Here is a 15,589-nt window from a genome sequence, read left to right on the forward strand (position 1 = left end):
AGCAAGGGAGATGCTTTACCTGTTTCTAAGATAGGAAGATACTGGAATCCTTGAGGTACGCACATTCCATTGGGAAATAATTGTAGTTATTTAAGAATAAAATACCACTATCAATTTTCTTTTCAATTCATGTGTATTATTTTTACATGATAATTGAGTTGTTAGGAAATAGTAAGATGTTTAGAGCTAATTATTTCATAAATGCAACTGTCAGATATTTCCTTTGACCTGGGGTACCATGAAAAAATCTGAGATGTCAGGGGCTCTGTGAAGCAGTAAACCTGGAAACAGTGGACCACGTGTCAACAGTAGCCCCAGGTTGTGCAGTTCATGCCATCTTGGTGATTTCTTATTTTTTGTCTCCTCCTTAACCACTCCCTAATTTTGATTATCATCACAATGAATTATTTATGAGTGCTGAGAAATAGCGTCTCATTTTCAGAAAAACAAAAATTAACATGATTTTTTAAAAAATTTCAATAAAGATGAAAGAATTCTTACCAGGCCTGGAAGTTCACAGCATTTGTCCCTATTGGCCCATGATGTGGAGCAAATGATGTCAAACATCTGTAACTGGAACTACAATTTAAAAAGGAAATGGTCATTCAATAAAACAGATGTAGATAAATGGTGATCTTGTAATAATTTCATGTTATACACTGACATATTGCATAACAGCAATACACTTGTAAAAAAAAGTATATTGAAATCCAACAATATCAAACTAATTTTGTTCTTTAAATACAATGATATATGATTTTGTCTCAAATTATTCCAACCACCATTCAAACCAGCTTACTTATCACAACTTCCTCCTCCCACTTCCACCTCGAGTAAGCTGAGCTCCTCTGTGAAATCCTTCCTTGTGAAGACCATGGCAGCCACTTGCCACCTTACAGTGCAATTATTCATGTTGCCTCCTCCTTAGACTCAAGGGGCAGGAAAACACTCATTTTTGTACCAAGTATCATATGAGGCACATAATAAGCATTCAGGAAAGTCTTTTGAATTAATTCTTCATTCTTTTGTGCATATACTCGGCAAATTTTCTTCAGTGCCTAATGTAAACCAGATATGACGTAGCCTTTTAAGATATAAAAATGGGGGAAATAATACCAGCTCTGCCCCAGAAGAATTTACAGAGAGTGAGAGATCAGTGCATAAATACTATATAAGAACATTGTTAGGAACCACAACAGATTCATACTTGGTATTGTGAGAATGTGAGCTAAGTATATTTTTACTTAAGCCATTGATCATGCTGGAAACATTTAGAAGTCCTTCTTCATTCATGTATATTGGTAATAATGTATATGTTGAAATACACAGAAACATCTCTATAATATCATTAAGTGCTAACACTATCTTAATGACCCAACCATTTCTAATTTATTCCTTTCTATATCATTTCCAAATACTGAAAGTGTCATCAATTACACTGCAGGGATAGACATGAAACTCTTTTCATTTTAAACCTACAACCTTCCTTTGGCTGGTGATGTTTTCAGCCAAGACTGGAAACTTCCAGTGCCTTATTTTCATCTATGAAGTGCTATTCCTCCCATTCCAAGAGCCCTCTAGATGAAAACAGAATGTCCCACAGATAACACCATGGAGCAGGTTACTAAAAATGCGTGCAGTATCACTAGAGAGCCAATTCCCACAGTAAAGAAAATGAAATCAGGCTTTCTGTCATTAAGCACAAGAGTAACTATGTGATTTATTGCAAAGTTTTATTCTAACCAATCATCAAAGTGAGCCTTTGTTTGGAAGCAGATAGATGAATTGTACTTTCTTGATTCTGTGAACATCTAATGCACTCTTTGCTGAAATATCTGCAGTGTTTACTGCCTTTTTTGTTTGTTTGTTTGTTTCCTAGATGGCTTGACCCCTACTCTCCTAAGAAGGGAGTACATGAGCCACTACAGTAAAACTATAAAATAAAACTATGACCAATAAAAAAATCAAGTTTTTAAAATTAAAACATTTCACAAAGTATGCTATAATTGAATGCTATAAAAAAGAACAGTAATAAATATTTCAAGAAGCACAGGGATCGGGAACCTATGGAACTAACTGCTGGGTCTAGTCACTGATTTTTCCACTGACAACCTGAGCTATTCTGAAGAAATTATTTTGTCTTGGACTCAGTTTTTCATCTGAAAAAGTAGTGTAGTAATACAGCTTGAGCCACTGCTAACTTGAAAAATCTCAAATCTCAAACTTTTTAAGTGCCAATGTGATGTCACAAGTGGGAAATTCAACACCTGACTTCACAGAGAGGGTCTCAGTCAAAGTGCCAATATAATAGAGATAGTGTATAAAATTACTTTTGGGGCTATGTGTATAAAGTAAACATGAAACAAATGAATAAATTAATAAACAAATTTCATATCTAGACTTGGATAGTCTCTCTAAAATATCCCAAGAAGTGTATTCAAACATTTCAAAATCTGAACAAATTCAAAATCTGAAACACTTCTGGTTCTGAGTATTTCCAATGGGGAATACTCTACCTATAATAGCTATCCTTATGTTTCTTGTGAAGAATAAGTGAGTTAGCAAAGAGAAATATCTAGAATGGTGTTTGGAATGTAATTGTCATAAATAATAAATATTAGCTTAAGTTCTATTAAGTGTATATATATGTGTATGGTACATTTATATACACTTCTAGGACAGACATGAAAGTCTTTTCATTTTAAACCTACAACCTTCCTTCAGCAGGTGATGTTTATATATATATATATATATATATATATATATATATATATATACACACATATATAAAATACAGAGGCCAAAAATATATATACATAATCAAAATGAGTGACAGTATTGAGGACAGAAATATAATAGTTGTATGTTTCCACAATATTGTCTGCTAAATATTCTGATTGAGAAAAATCTTAGCAATAATAACCATAGCAACCAACACTTGTTGAAAGCCTACTCTGTGTAAACATTGTGTTTTTATGGTTTAATCCTCAAATCATCACTGTGAGGTATGTTAATATTAATGTCCCTTCTGTAGAACAGGACTTAGGATGAAAAAGCTTAAATAATTAAACCACATGTTGAAAGCTCAGTTCTGGTTGGGATTTTAACAGTACAACCAATGTGTGGTTTAAACTATGTGTGGTTTATTTTGCAAAAAATTAATCTTTGCTCTGTTTAAAATGCATATAGCCCAGTCCAATTTTACAATGCCATTTCATCTGGAGACATTTATTAATGGGTCCCATTATGAGAGCATTTGATAGTGTCAGCTAAGTCAGCAAATCATTCATCCATTAAGAAATTTTCCACTTCTGAACAGAGACCCCAGTGTAAAAACATTTTCGTAAATGGAAAGGCTGACTTCAAGCAAAGGTCTTTCATTAGCCTCAGTGTGCACCAGGCTTTCTTGAAGTTTTTCAAATAAATATTCACCACCTAGTCATCTGACAGAGCATAATGCCTACATATAAACCTTTCACAAGGCTTCCGCCCTATGAAGTTCCTGGGATTGCTATGAGTTCAATTCATTTATTCTAGGGGTTGAGTGCCTACTAAGTGTCCAATGAAATTGCTATCATTTGAGGAATGCTATTATGTGGGCTGTCTTTTCTTTTGCAAGTTAGATGAAATCAGCAGCTTTTTCTTTGAGGACAACAAATTTATTCATAATTGTTTTACATTTGTAATAGTTTAGATTCCTGAACCAGTATTTAGGAACTTCTTTTCCAAGACACATTTCTGGGGATTAATTAAAAAACAAAAAACAAAACCCTCTGACTTCTATTCCAAAGCAAAAACATACACATGTGTACAAACTATACAGGAGATAGAATACAGAAATAACATATCAAAGTATCTCCATATTTGAGGGCCTTTTTTTTTTTGAGGGCTTTTTAAAGGCATGACCATGTGGCTCAAAATAAATCATGCTTCAGGCAAATCATGCACGATGCAACATCTTTTTTTACTTTAGTGACTTTTTCTTTTGTAACTAATTGAATACAAAAAAAGATATAGCTATGCCAAAAGAAGAAAGAAAAAAAGAGAAAGAGACACAAAACCTCTGCCTTTCACTTTTTAAAATCTCTTTCAAGGGAATACTTAGTCAATTACAAATACTCGTTTTTCATCGTTGGACATTTTTGTCTGTGTGTTGCACAAAAGGCAAGTCATTTGGGGTCAAATGTTAACATGGAAATAAGATTAAAATATTTTTCAGCAGTTGAGTCATTTTGATCTGTGAATGGGAATTAAAATGTACTTCTGGCTCCACTTTCCACTCAGCACCAGATTTTATCTTCTGATCTTTTTCTAGCACAATACAACTAAGTTTATGATTCGAAGCTAAGCTATACCTGAATTCATAAAAATAGAGAGTTTTCCATGGCACAAAAATACTATAGAAACTACCAGGAACTAAGTCACCTTCTGTTTTTAATTTGGTGTCTAACTTTGGTTGACTCCATTCCAAAACCAAGAAGTACTGAGCACATAGCATTTGTCAGCTGTTGAACTGAGTGTTTTAACTTGTTCTCAATTGATTAAGTTTTAGTAAAACTATGAGGGTTCTCAATTAAATTAGGAAATGAAAGTTAACAACTGTTATACTTGTTGGTAGGAATTAAAATGTTTATAGACACACTATGGATAAAGTTTGGATCACATTTATTTTCAAGGTTGTAATTCAAATAATGATGAGTTTTTGAACCTGTCAATGGATGAACAAGCATGTGATCACAGGTACAGACCAGACGGCCTTCTCAGTCTAAAGTTCTGTGGAATCCAAATCTGATCCCAGTGGGAAAAGGAATGGAATGGAAGGCAGGTGACCTCGTGGATGTCAGATAGTCTCCTATTTCATTTTTCTCACGTTTTGAAAGAAGACCCTCCCTATGTTCTTCAAGCCTTCAATTTTTAGACTGAGGACAATATAAGTATCTCTTCCTAGGATTATTAGAGGATTAAATTGATAAACTCAGAAAAATATACATTATGTAGTCCACAGTAGGCATATGTATTAGCTGCCATTACTATTTTAAGGATTTAAAGAGATAATTCATGTGAAAATATTCACACTATCTTTTTTATAATTTAACATTTGCTTTTTATAGAGTTACTGGCTAGTCCTCTATTGATTTCTACATAAAAGATTCAACTCAGTAAATAAAATTACAGATGACTCCATGACATAAATATATTTCTTTTATAGGGATAGCAGAGAGTTGAATAAATTTCAATTGAATAATCACCTGTTAGTTTTGAAAAAGTAGAAGAGCGACTCTAAAAAACATGTTCTATGTTTTAAAAATTCTAGAAACATCTCATTAGGTATCAGGAAAGGTAGAGGAAACTTCTTAGGAGGAAAACAATTGGAAAGAAGAGGCACAATTGTCAAGTGTCTTTCCACTTATGTTTTGACAGATAAATTCAGCCTGCCTATTAATTTAGTCCCAGGAGAGAATACTGCCAACTATAAAATCTTGCATGGTTGAGTACAAGTTGTTTTTATTAAGAATGTGAGTAACTTATGCAGTAGTTATTGTATCCCCAAATCCATTCATCTACCTTCCACTCAACTATGGTTTTAACTTAAGATACTCTCTTTAAAGATGGAATCTTTAGATTCTCCCACCAGGGGCTGGGGAGATAGCTCAGTCGGTAGAGTGTTTGCCTTGCAAGCACAAAGCCCTGGGTTCGATCCCCAGCACTGCAAAAAAAAAAAAAAAAAAAAAAAAAAAGAAAAAAAAATAGATTCTCCCACCATCTGGCACTTATTGAGTCATTTTTTTTTAATTTGGCAGCTAATGTTAACCTGTGAGCTACTATTCTCTCATACAATAAATATATTCCTGGAATAATCTAAAATTTGTGTTATAAATTCCCTTTTGACTGTTATTGAAATACAGATGTATATCAAGATGTATACATTTCTAAATTGAAACAGAAAACCAGAGTTTCCGTGACAATTAAGTCATACCCCAAAATGTAAGTCTGAGTTTCCAACCACATTCTTGAGATCTAACCTAATACCATCCATTTCAATATAATCAAATTCTTTTATAAGTGGGCAAGCTGAAAATCTGTTTAGTAATCCTTTGTGGACTTCTAGATTCTAACAAAAGCTGTGACTTTTTCCTACCAGCTTTACAATGAACTCTTTAGTCATCAACTTCTATAAATTCCCCTTTGTCTACACTAGCTAGAAGTCATCATAGAGGGTGCTCTGTTTAACTGCATTTCTTTCATGGCCCAAAGTAAAGATTGATCATCAGTAAACCTGAAACCTACAAGCATTTTGCTTTCAGAAACTGATTCTTTGATTTTCATTGGTCATACATTTGGAATACAAATATTACATATAGTGAATCTGAAATCCAATTATTGTCATTGTTATTTAAAAAACTGCAATTATAAAGTATGAATTATGATTAAGAGAATGTGCTACATATTACTGGATTGCTATCATTGTCACACATGGGATAAAATATAGACATAACAAAATTCTACAAAAAAACTGGATACTATCCAAACAACTTTCTATTTAATTTCTATCAAGTGTTTCTTGAATACTTAGTCTGTTACAGGAATTTACTAGATACTGTAATATAGGGTAGATCGGGGTGGTTTTAAAGGAAGACCAAGTCATGATTTCTCTTTTGGGGAATTTGTATTCTGGCTAGAGGGGTGAAATGAGGATTATGAAAGAACATAAAATATATATGATTATCAATAAAGGAGTTTTAAACAAGCAGTCGATGTCTACAACAGATGGGATAGATGATGGAGAAGGCCTTAATGACTTCATTCATTAGTAAGGTAAGAGCTTCTTGTCTTTGAATGCCTACTAAGTGTCAGGAACTTCATAATAGCACTCAGTGATTTGAACCTAGAATCTGATATACTTAAACTTGTTTCTGACCCTTATCTGACCATCCATTCATCCTTCTGATGATCTATCTATACATCCATTTTTCCATACAAGATAATTCTTATAAATTCCTGTGTATATCTTACATTAAGCAGAAGTTGATGTGTTTCTTAATCAGTATGAAATATCACACAGTAAAAGGACAAAAGTCCATAATATCAGGTAAGCAGTCTTAACATCCCTCACCATAACTGAAAACAAGATGGCCTTCCATTGGTTTTACATTCTCTTTCCAAACATCTAAACCATAGTTCCCCAAGGCAAAGTAAAAACAAAGGGATTTTAAAGGTACTTCAAAACTAAGTGTTAAACTAATCAGTGTGCATCTACTCTCAAGGTCCTAAAGTGTCAATGAAAGGTATCATGGTAGTTCAGTGAAAAAGAGTGGTAGACAATTTGAACTAAGTTGTTCAACAAGTTACAGCATCTACACTGGAAGCACAGATTGCACAAAGAGAAATGCCACAAAGTAGCACAGTGCCTCCCGATAAGTCACTCTTCACTCAAGGATTGTTTCCTGGTACAGAAAGTGAACAGACTATAATTAAAATTGCATTCCTTAAAGGGGCCATTGGAGAGTGAAGGTACATGCCACCTCATGTCCCCTCCCAATCAGCATGAGTCTGTTACAATCTTATTTATTTCCTTGACATAGCACAAAACTTCATTTGTACAAGGTTATCATCAGTTTAAAAAGACTTTGAGAACTACCAGATCTTTCTAAATTTCCATATACCTGGCTAATTCTACAGATCTATGAAAGTGGAAGACAATAGTAATGATTCACAATTATCTTAATTATTCTATTACATGGAAGTGAAGCCTAAATTAAAATAGTAGGAATTGTTTATAATAAAACATACCTTTCTAATTATAGAATGATCCAAATCACAAAATGATGCTAATTAGCTGTGAATGCATGGTGTTAAAACAAAGACCTGTATAAGCTGCTCTTTTATATGGGTAATAAGCGAATGGAATGTGATTTCTTTGCCAATTGGCAGTCTCCCAAAGTTAAGCTCCATTTTGTATGATGAAAATATTATCCTAAAATGATACTGTTATACAAATAACTATTGCTGATTAAAGGGTAAACTTCACATTAGCGATAGCAAAATTTTAATTTTAAAATGTCCAAATCTAAACCAAACTAGATACCTATACCAATGTCCTATGTGTAATATTCAAAATTTTGTATGGATTTATATTTCTTATGTAAATAAGGTTCTTTTACAATTTTGAGTCCCAATAGAAAAACTGCTTGTGCCATAATTCAGATGGTGAATATTATACTATCTGAATTTCAAATTGCCTTAAGAAAATAAACTAGTCAAGTTCCAGGAACACTTTTCTTATAATAGAGCAGAATCCTACTGCCAGGAGCTTTGTTGTTTGTTTGTTTGTTTGTTTGTTTCAATTTGTCCTTTCTAGATACACATGGCAGTAGACTTCCAGGAGCTTTGAAGGTACATATTTTGGTTCACTTAAAGAGTTCCTTATCTATTTATCCATCCACCCATCCAGTCATCCCTTCACCAAACTTTCCCTCTGTAAAATAGCTAAATGTATGGCAATTGGGGTTTTCCCTACAACAGTAACACAATTTTGTTTTTCATCTACTTACTGGTGCAGAATTTCCACTAGGTCCTCTGGATCTAACCATTCTCCCTAGGACTTCTACTCCATCAGATGTGATATTTGCCGATGCATTTATTGCCTTCTCACCTACTTGCTTGCAGTCCACAACCACTTTGGCCAAAGTCTTGCTGACAACAACGTGTAGCTAAAGTAGGAAAAGTCAAGACATCTTAGGAGGTAAGATGAAGATACAAGAGGCAGTATCAACCAAACCCATATAACTGTATGGTTCACCCTAAAATAGTATGAAGGAGAACAGAAGGAATTCTGTCACCAGGCATTTTTTTTTTTTCATAAGAGAATATTTTTCCTTTTACCACCTCCATGATTCCTTCACAATTAGGAACCGCCTCCATTCTTATTTAATTAACTGTCTTTTTTTCAAAACACTTTGAAAGGATCTACCTTTTAAGATCTAGTCTTACTCTAAAGCAACATCATCTTTCAAATCACAAAATTATTATTTAGTTATATATATATATATATATTCTAGATGTATATTAAAATAAGCACTACCTTACTAAAATTAAAAGACGCTTGTAATTTACTACCTAAAGTTACCAAAGGTACCAGCAGCAGCTGTGAAACCACACTAAGTATTTATTTAAATAAGGATAGGAAAGGCAAGCTAGATTCCAATGGGATGGGGGGATGCTTCCTAATGACTCCAGGCCCAAATGAAATCAAACCTTTTGACTTAATGTCTGATATACTTTTCTCAAACTCTCAGGAATCTGTAGGAAATATTTTCAGGAGTGTACACATTCTTTGTGAGAAATTTGAAAAACTCGTGTTATCATTCAGGTCATAGACAAAGGTAAGTTCATCTTTGAACATTGTAACCAAGTTCTGTTATAAAATCTCCATGCTTATAAACACATTTTGATTTATATGGCATTTCCTTCATGAGTGGTACTTGTTTGTGGCAGGCTTATAAATGAAACAGTGAAATTAATAAGGAAATAATGACTTTACTGCAAATGAAAGCAAAATGAAGTTTGAATAGTTGTTTTAAGGCAAGGTACCCTGGTAGCTCAATAAAAAAGAGTATTGGACAAAATAAACCAAAGTCTGAGAGTTCTAGCAGCTAATAGTACATTCACAAAGAAGCAGAGGTTGGATGTCAGTGGAATAATATCATCCTTTCTATTAAAATAATATTACTTTTAAGTTTACTGGTTGTATTCAACTTTTTTTTGTTGTTTTATTGTTACATGAGCACATGAATTTGTACCAATAATTATCTAATGTTTTATTTAAACCGTATCAGGATTAAAATAACAGTGGGGTTCCTGGGAATCTTTCTTTCAAAAAGGAGTTAACCTTTATTCAAGTGAGAAACACCGCTGCAGGACACCCCGCCACCCCCCTGCTTCTGACCAGCATTATAGTTGTGATCATTTAGCAAGGCAGAACCGGGCTCCTGGGTGGTTTTGAACCTTGGAGTACTTTTCATTATTATAAAACCCAGAAGTTTTTATTCTAGGTGTTAGTAAACCTGGGATATAATACCCAGACTTTAAGAATGGTTAATTTGTGGGAAGATTATTCACATGTTAACAACAATGACAATAAATCTTTTAAGAATAAAATTATGGCATTTACCAGTAAATGGATGGAATTGGAGGATATCATGCTAAGTGAAATAAGCCAATCCCCAAAATCCAAAGGCCAAATGCTTTCTCTGATTTGTAGATGCTAACTCAAAACAGGGGAGGGGAATAATAGAAATAGATTGGACTGGACAGGGGTTAACAGAGGGAGGGGAGGAAGGAGGGAAAGAGGAAGGACAGTAGAACTAATTGGTCATAACTTTTCTAGTCTTGTATTTGTGTACATGTCCAGGGTAACTCCACATTATATATGACCACAGAGTGGGTACCTAATAAACATGTTATACTTTTTGTATGTATATTCTGCCAAAATAAATTAATTCTACTGTTGTGTAGAACTAAAAATAAAAAAAAATCAACAAATCTTTTACTTTACAAAAGGAGCCATGGAAACAATTTCAAAAAAATATTTTGCTTCTTTGGATGTACTTATTTGAAGAGACCCTGGGGCCACACTTCATATTCAAAGCGTGAAAAACAGAGCCAATTAAAAAACAGTGAGAAAAAACATTGCCAAAAATTTTGATAATTATTGAAGCTGAGTGATGGGTAAATAGGTAGTCACTGTATTTTCTATTTTATATGTGAAAATTCTGTAATCAAAATACATTATTCATTTTTGTAAAAAAAATCAATGAGAAATGAAGGTATGTATTCACCCATAATGCAAGTTTATGAACAAGCCAAAGCTCTAAAAAATGAATTTGCATGGAAAGTTTTTATTATTAAATCTATTATTAAGCAGTGTATTACATGATGAACCTTTCCTTTCCACTCTTTTTTTCCTCCTCCTCCTCTCTTCCTCCTCTTTCTCTTTTCTTATTTGGCTGTTTGACTTTATTAACAAAGTGAAAGTGTTTCTTCATATAATTTTTTAAAAACTTGAAGGTTTATAAATTTAGAACCAATTTTTAGTGAACCTTACTTCTAGGTCTTTGAGCTCTGGTAAGGTAAATAAAGCTTGACATTCACCTAAGATTCATAAAGTATTCTTTGGAAGAAGAAATGCAAGTTCATGCCAAAACCACAGGGTAAGATGACAATGTTTCTTTTAACACTCATGAAATTCAAATGCTTTCATCTCCCCTACAATTTTTCTTGACTGTTTTGCAACAGACTCTGCATAACAAAGAAAAGAATCATGAAGACCTTGATGAGTAAATGATATTAAACCCAAGGAGCTGCTAATGGGACCATTTTGAACCATGAAATAATAAATTTCCCCAGGGTCTAATGTGCTTTTCTGATATTTTAGTCCTATCAAACATGAAAAAGTAAGTTTGCTTCTGCAGTGGCTTTTATGTAATTATGTAGTATGGGATTATGACATTCAAACCCACAGAGAGCAGCAACATTGTGTAAATTAGATAAATTTGAGCAAATGCTAAGAACAGTTCTAGCACAAGTGCCACGTTATTAAAATAAGAGTAAGTAAAGTAAAGTTTGACAAAAATTTTCACCTGGGTGACTTTTACAATGGCAGCAATTGATTCTCCCTGTACATATGTAACAATGCCACAGAATCAGTTATCTGTAGCTTCATTCTCTAAGATGGTTGGTTGATTATACCTTTACACCTTTCTACATCACATCCTGTGTAGCAACAGTCTGTTTAATAATACAGTGCCCTCCCCTACATTGTTCCTCAAAGGCAGAACCTGGACCACTTCTACAAATATTTCCTGGAATTCGTGCTAAAAATGAATGTTTCAGGGTCACATCTCAAAAATACCCAATCAGAATCTCTGGGCATTGGTAACAAGCACTGAAGGTGGCAACTCTTACTCCAGTTGAAACTTGAGATACAAACATCAAAGTCTATAGCAGCTCAATTCACAATAGCCAAGCTATGGAACCGATCTAGGTGCCCTACAACAGAAGAATGGAGAAAAAAAAATGTGGTATATATACATAATGGAATATTACTCAGTATAAAGAAGAATGAAACTATGGCATTTGCTGGTAAATGGATGGAACTGGAGAATATCATGCTTAGTGAAATAAGCCAATCCCAAAAAACCCAAAGGCCAAATGTTTCTCTGATAGGTGGATGCTAATCCACAACAAGGGAGGGTAGGGAGGGGCAGATTAGAAGTTCTTTGGATTAGGCAAAGAGGAATGAAAGGAAGGGAGGGTAATGGGAATAGGAAAGACAGTAGAACAGTAGAATGATCAGACTTTACTTTCCTATGCTCATATATGAATACACAATCAGTGACACTGTACATTATGTAAAACCACGAAAATGGGATCTTAATTAGAATAAATTGTATTCCATGTATGTATAATATGTCAAAATACATTCTACTGTCATGTTTACCTAAAAAGAACAAATAAAAAAGAAAATAAATAAAATAGAAAAAAAGTTTCATGGATTTTTAAAAAATATATCTCTGTTGCTTTTCCCAACAGCAAATAGAATAAAAAACATACACATACAAAGCCCTACTAACCTTGTGAAAACTTCCATAGAAAATTTTCCTAATTTCAGGTCCTTCAAAAGTAACAGTTTGAAATTCCCCACTCTGGTCATAGTTGAAATAAGTTAGGGTTTTCCCACCATCTATTCAAATGAAGAAAAATTTAAAAAATTTAGACAGAATTAAAATTAGTGAAGACTTTTTTTTCTAAAATACAAAATATAAAAGACTGAAAGTAATGCATCCATTATTTTGAGACCATGTTTAAAGCAAAACAACCGGTCAAGAAATGACTGACAGCTCTCAGGCTTTCAGCTGTCTAAACTGACTAACTGCGGTAATGATGGGGAGGCAAGGAACCTACACATGCTTCTTTTTTACTTCCTTGCCCACACTCTCATCCCCATCACTCCCTTCACACCGGTCCAAAGCTTGAAGTGGAAGTGGACAGCAGGAAGAATAAAGTTTACCCAATCTTGGGAAGGAGAAATTAGACTCTTTGTCTTATTAACCCACTGTGTCAACCAACTTTGCCCAGGACAGATACATCATTTATTATGAACAAACACATAAAAACTTCCCTAATCTTGAAGGAATATTTTTAAATAGTAAAGTATTCCCCACTAATACATTCTTACATTGCAATTTAATTCTTCATTCTGCTTCCAAAGAGACAAGCTAGCCTTAATAATGTTAAGAGACTTCTTTAAGTGCATGATATATATGGAGTTAGTGACTTACACCCTTGTAAGTCTATACTTTTCCTTTTTTTACAATGTCAATGCAAAATGGTTTTACCATCTCCTAATTAGCTGTTAATTCCTTTCCATATACTGAAAAGTTCATTAACAAATATGAGTTGGAAATAAGCCTAAAATGCTCTCCTCATCCACTGTTTTAGTTAGTACTAAGCAATACCCTCCAATTTTTGGTCCCTAACTTCAATTCTAATCTTAATATTTAGAAAACTGAGTGATGTTAACCTCAGTCATCTGTTAAGTGATCATCACCTGTAACATTCCAGAGCATGGTACTCAAGAGTTTCCTTCACTGGTTCCTCTTCAACTCTCTAACCTACAAACACTGGAGTTTCCTAGTCCCTAGATCTCTTCTCTTCTCTTTCTAGAGTCACCTTCTCAATGATCTAAGCTAGTGTCATGGCTTATATATCTCTGTCCCAGAATTCTCCCCAAATATCATGCTGCCAATCTAATATCTGCTCTGAGATATCTAATAGGCATTTCATATTTATCATATCCATGTCCAAAAAATGAACTTCTGGTCCCACCTCTCCCAATGGACCCCCCCACCCACCATCAGCTTTTCTCTTTCTAAAGTAATATTTATTATCTCAGTAAAAAGTTTTCCAAAAAAAAAATTTTAAATAATAACTGTCTTCACCTTGCTCACTATTGTATCCTAGAACTAGTTCTGCCACAAAGTAGGAACTCAAGAAATATTTGTTGAAAGAATGAGTAGATAAATGAATGAATCAACTGTTACCTAATTCATGTTGAGTATTTAAACATTTCATAAGCAAGTTATTTTGCAATATACATGAAACAGGCAAGATGGCATGCCCCATACATTACTCACACATGTATGCTCAAATGTTATGTACATAAATATACTTACTGTCTAAAATAATCCCAACCAGTGGATCAGAATTTTTATTTAAAATCTCCCAAAGAGCAAATGGTTCTTCTGGAGTGTCAGGAAGAACCCGAAACAGAAAACTGATGGTGTAGTCAGAAGGCAATCCTTCTGGGTGCAAATACCTGAAAGTGTAAAGAGAATAAAGATTTAATCTATCTCTGATTATCAAGTAAACCCATTTTCATTAGGCATGCTGCCATGAGCTGAGAAGCTTTACTCCACCATGTTCTGCCACAGTGCTGTTTCTGGTAGCATCAGCCAACCACGGACTGAGACTTCTAAAATTGCAAGCCAATAAATCTTTCCTCCTTTAGGTTGCCCTTGTCAGGTATTTTGGTCACAGCAATGAAAAGGTGACTAATACACAGGCATCTCTTTTCACTGACCAGTTTACACATAAGGACCAGGACCTTGCATCCCAGTGGGAGATAACTCTGAAGGATCATCCCATGTCCAGAACTCCTCTGGATACTCAGCTGAGAATTGCATTGATATTTTTGCTTCACAGCTTGATGACTCCTGCTTCCCTGTCCTGCTTTCTGCTGTTTCTTTTCACAAGAACACACTGTCATTCATCACCTTACACACTAATCTCATCTCCTGGGAATCTGCTTCCCGGGGAATCAATCCTCTACAAAATCGTCTCTAGCAACTAAGCACATACTTATTGACTTTTAATCTTCCCTCAAGCAAAAAAGAAAGGAAGAAAATATCCCCACATGCAATAGGAACTCCATAATGGTTATTAATTGAATAAATAAAGTTATGAATACCTGGGGATTTAGCACAAGTTTGAAAATGAACACTAAGTCTACAGAGAAAGAAAGAAATGTTTCATTCAATCATTTATTTATGTATTAGTTAATCCATTTATTTATTCATTAAGTATTTGGGGCTTGGGAGATAGATCAGTGGGTAGAGTGCTTGCCTTGCATGCACAAGGCCCTGGGTTCAATCCCCAGCACTGCAAAAAATAAATAAATAAAAAATAAATAAATAAATATTTGGCTGCCTACTGGATGTCAGTTATGTTCTCATTAGTGAATAAAACTGACAAAGATGCCTATTCTTATAGCACTCAAATTCTAGTAGGGATGATGATACACTACGTTAGAAGGAAATAAGTTCCATTAAAAGACAAATAAAATACCAGAGCATCTTAATATAGACTGGGGCAATTGGAGGAGGATTATGTAACCATTTTAATCCTAAAGTAATCAGGGTTGGTTCACTGAAAAGCTTAAGTTTGAGCAAAGTTTCATTGAAAAGGTTATGTTTGAGCAAAATGAAACAAGACAATTAGCCAGGTAGGTAATTGAAGGAAGGCCATTTCC

General features: G+C 34.1%; 1 protein-coding gene across 4 annotated transcripts in view; it reads right to left on the reverse strand.

The window, feature by feature from the left end:
* The window catches only part of Col14a1 (collagen type XIV alpha 1 chain), a 213,879-nt gene that overhangs the window by 60,176 nt on the left and 138,114 nt on the right, over positions 1–15,589 (reverse strand). For all 4 annotated transcript variants that reach the window (XM_047519065.1, XM_047519058.1, XM_047519081.1 and 1 more), the window contains exons 32-35: positions 14,235–14,377; positions 12,633–12,742; positions 8,553–8,711; positions 502–579 (exon numbers count right to left, since the gene is read on the reverse strand). In XM_047519065.1, coding sequence (XP_047375021.1) covers positions 502–579; positions 8,553–8,711; positions 12,633–12,742; positions 14,235–14,377 — 490 coding nt within the window. The remainder of the gene's footprint in view (positions 1–501; positions 580–8,552; positions 8,712–12,632; positions 12,743–14,234; positions 14,378–15,589) is intronic.

This window comes from Sciurus carolinensis, chromosome 1, assembly GCF_902686445.1.
Source record: "Sciurus carolinensis chromosome 1, mSciCar1.2, whole genome shotgun sequence".
In the NCBI taxonomy this organism is placed as follows: domain Eukaryota; kingdom Metazoa; phylum Chordata; class Mammalia; order Rodentia; family Sciuridae; genus Sciurus; species Sciurus carolinensis.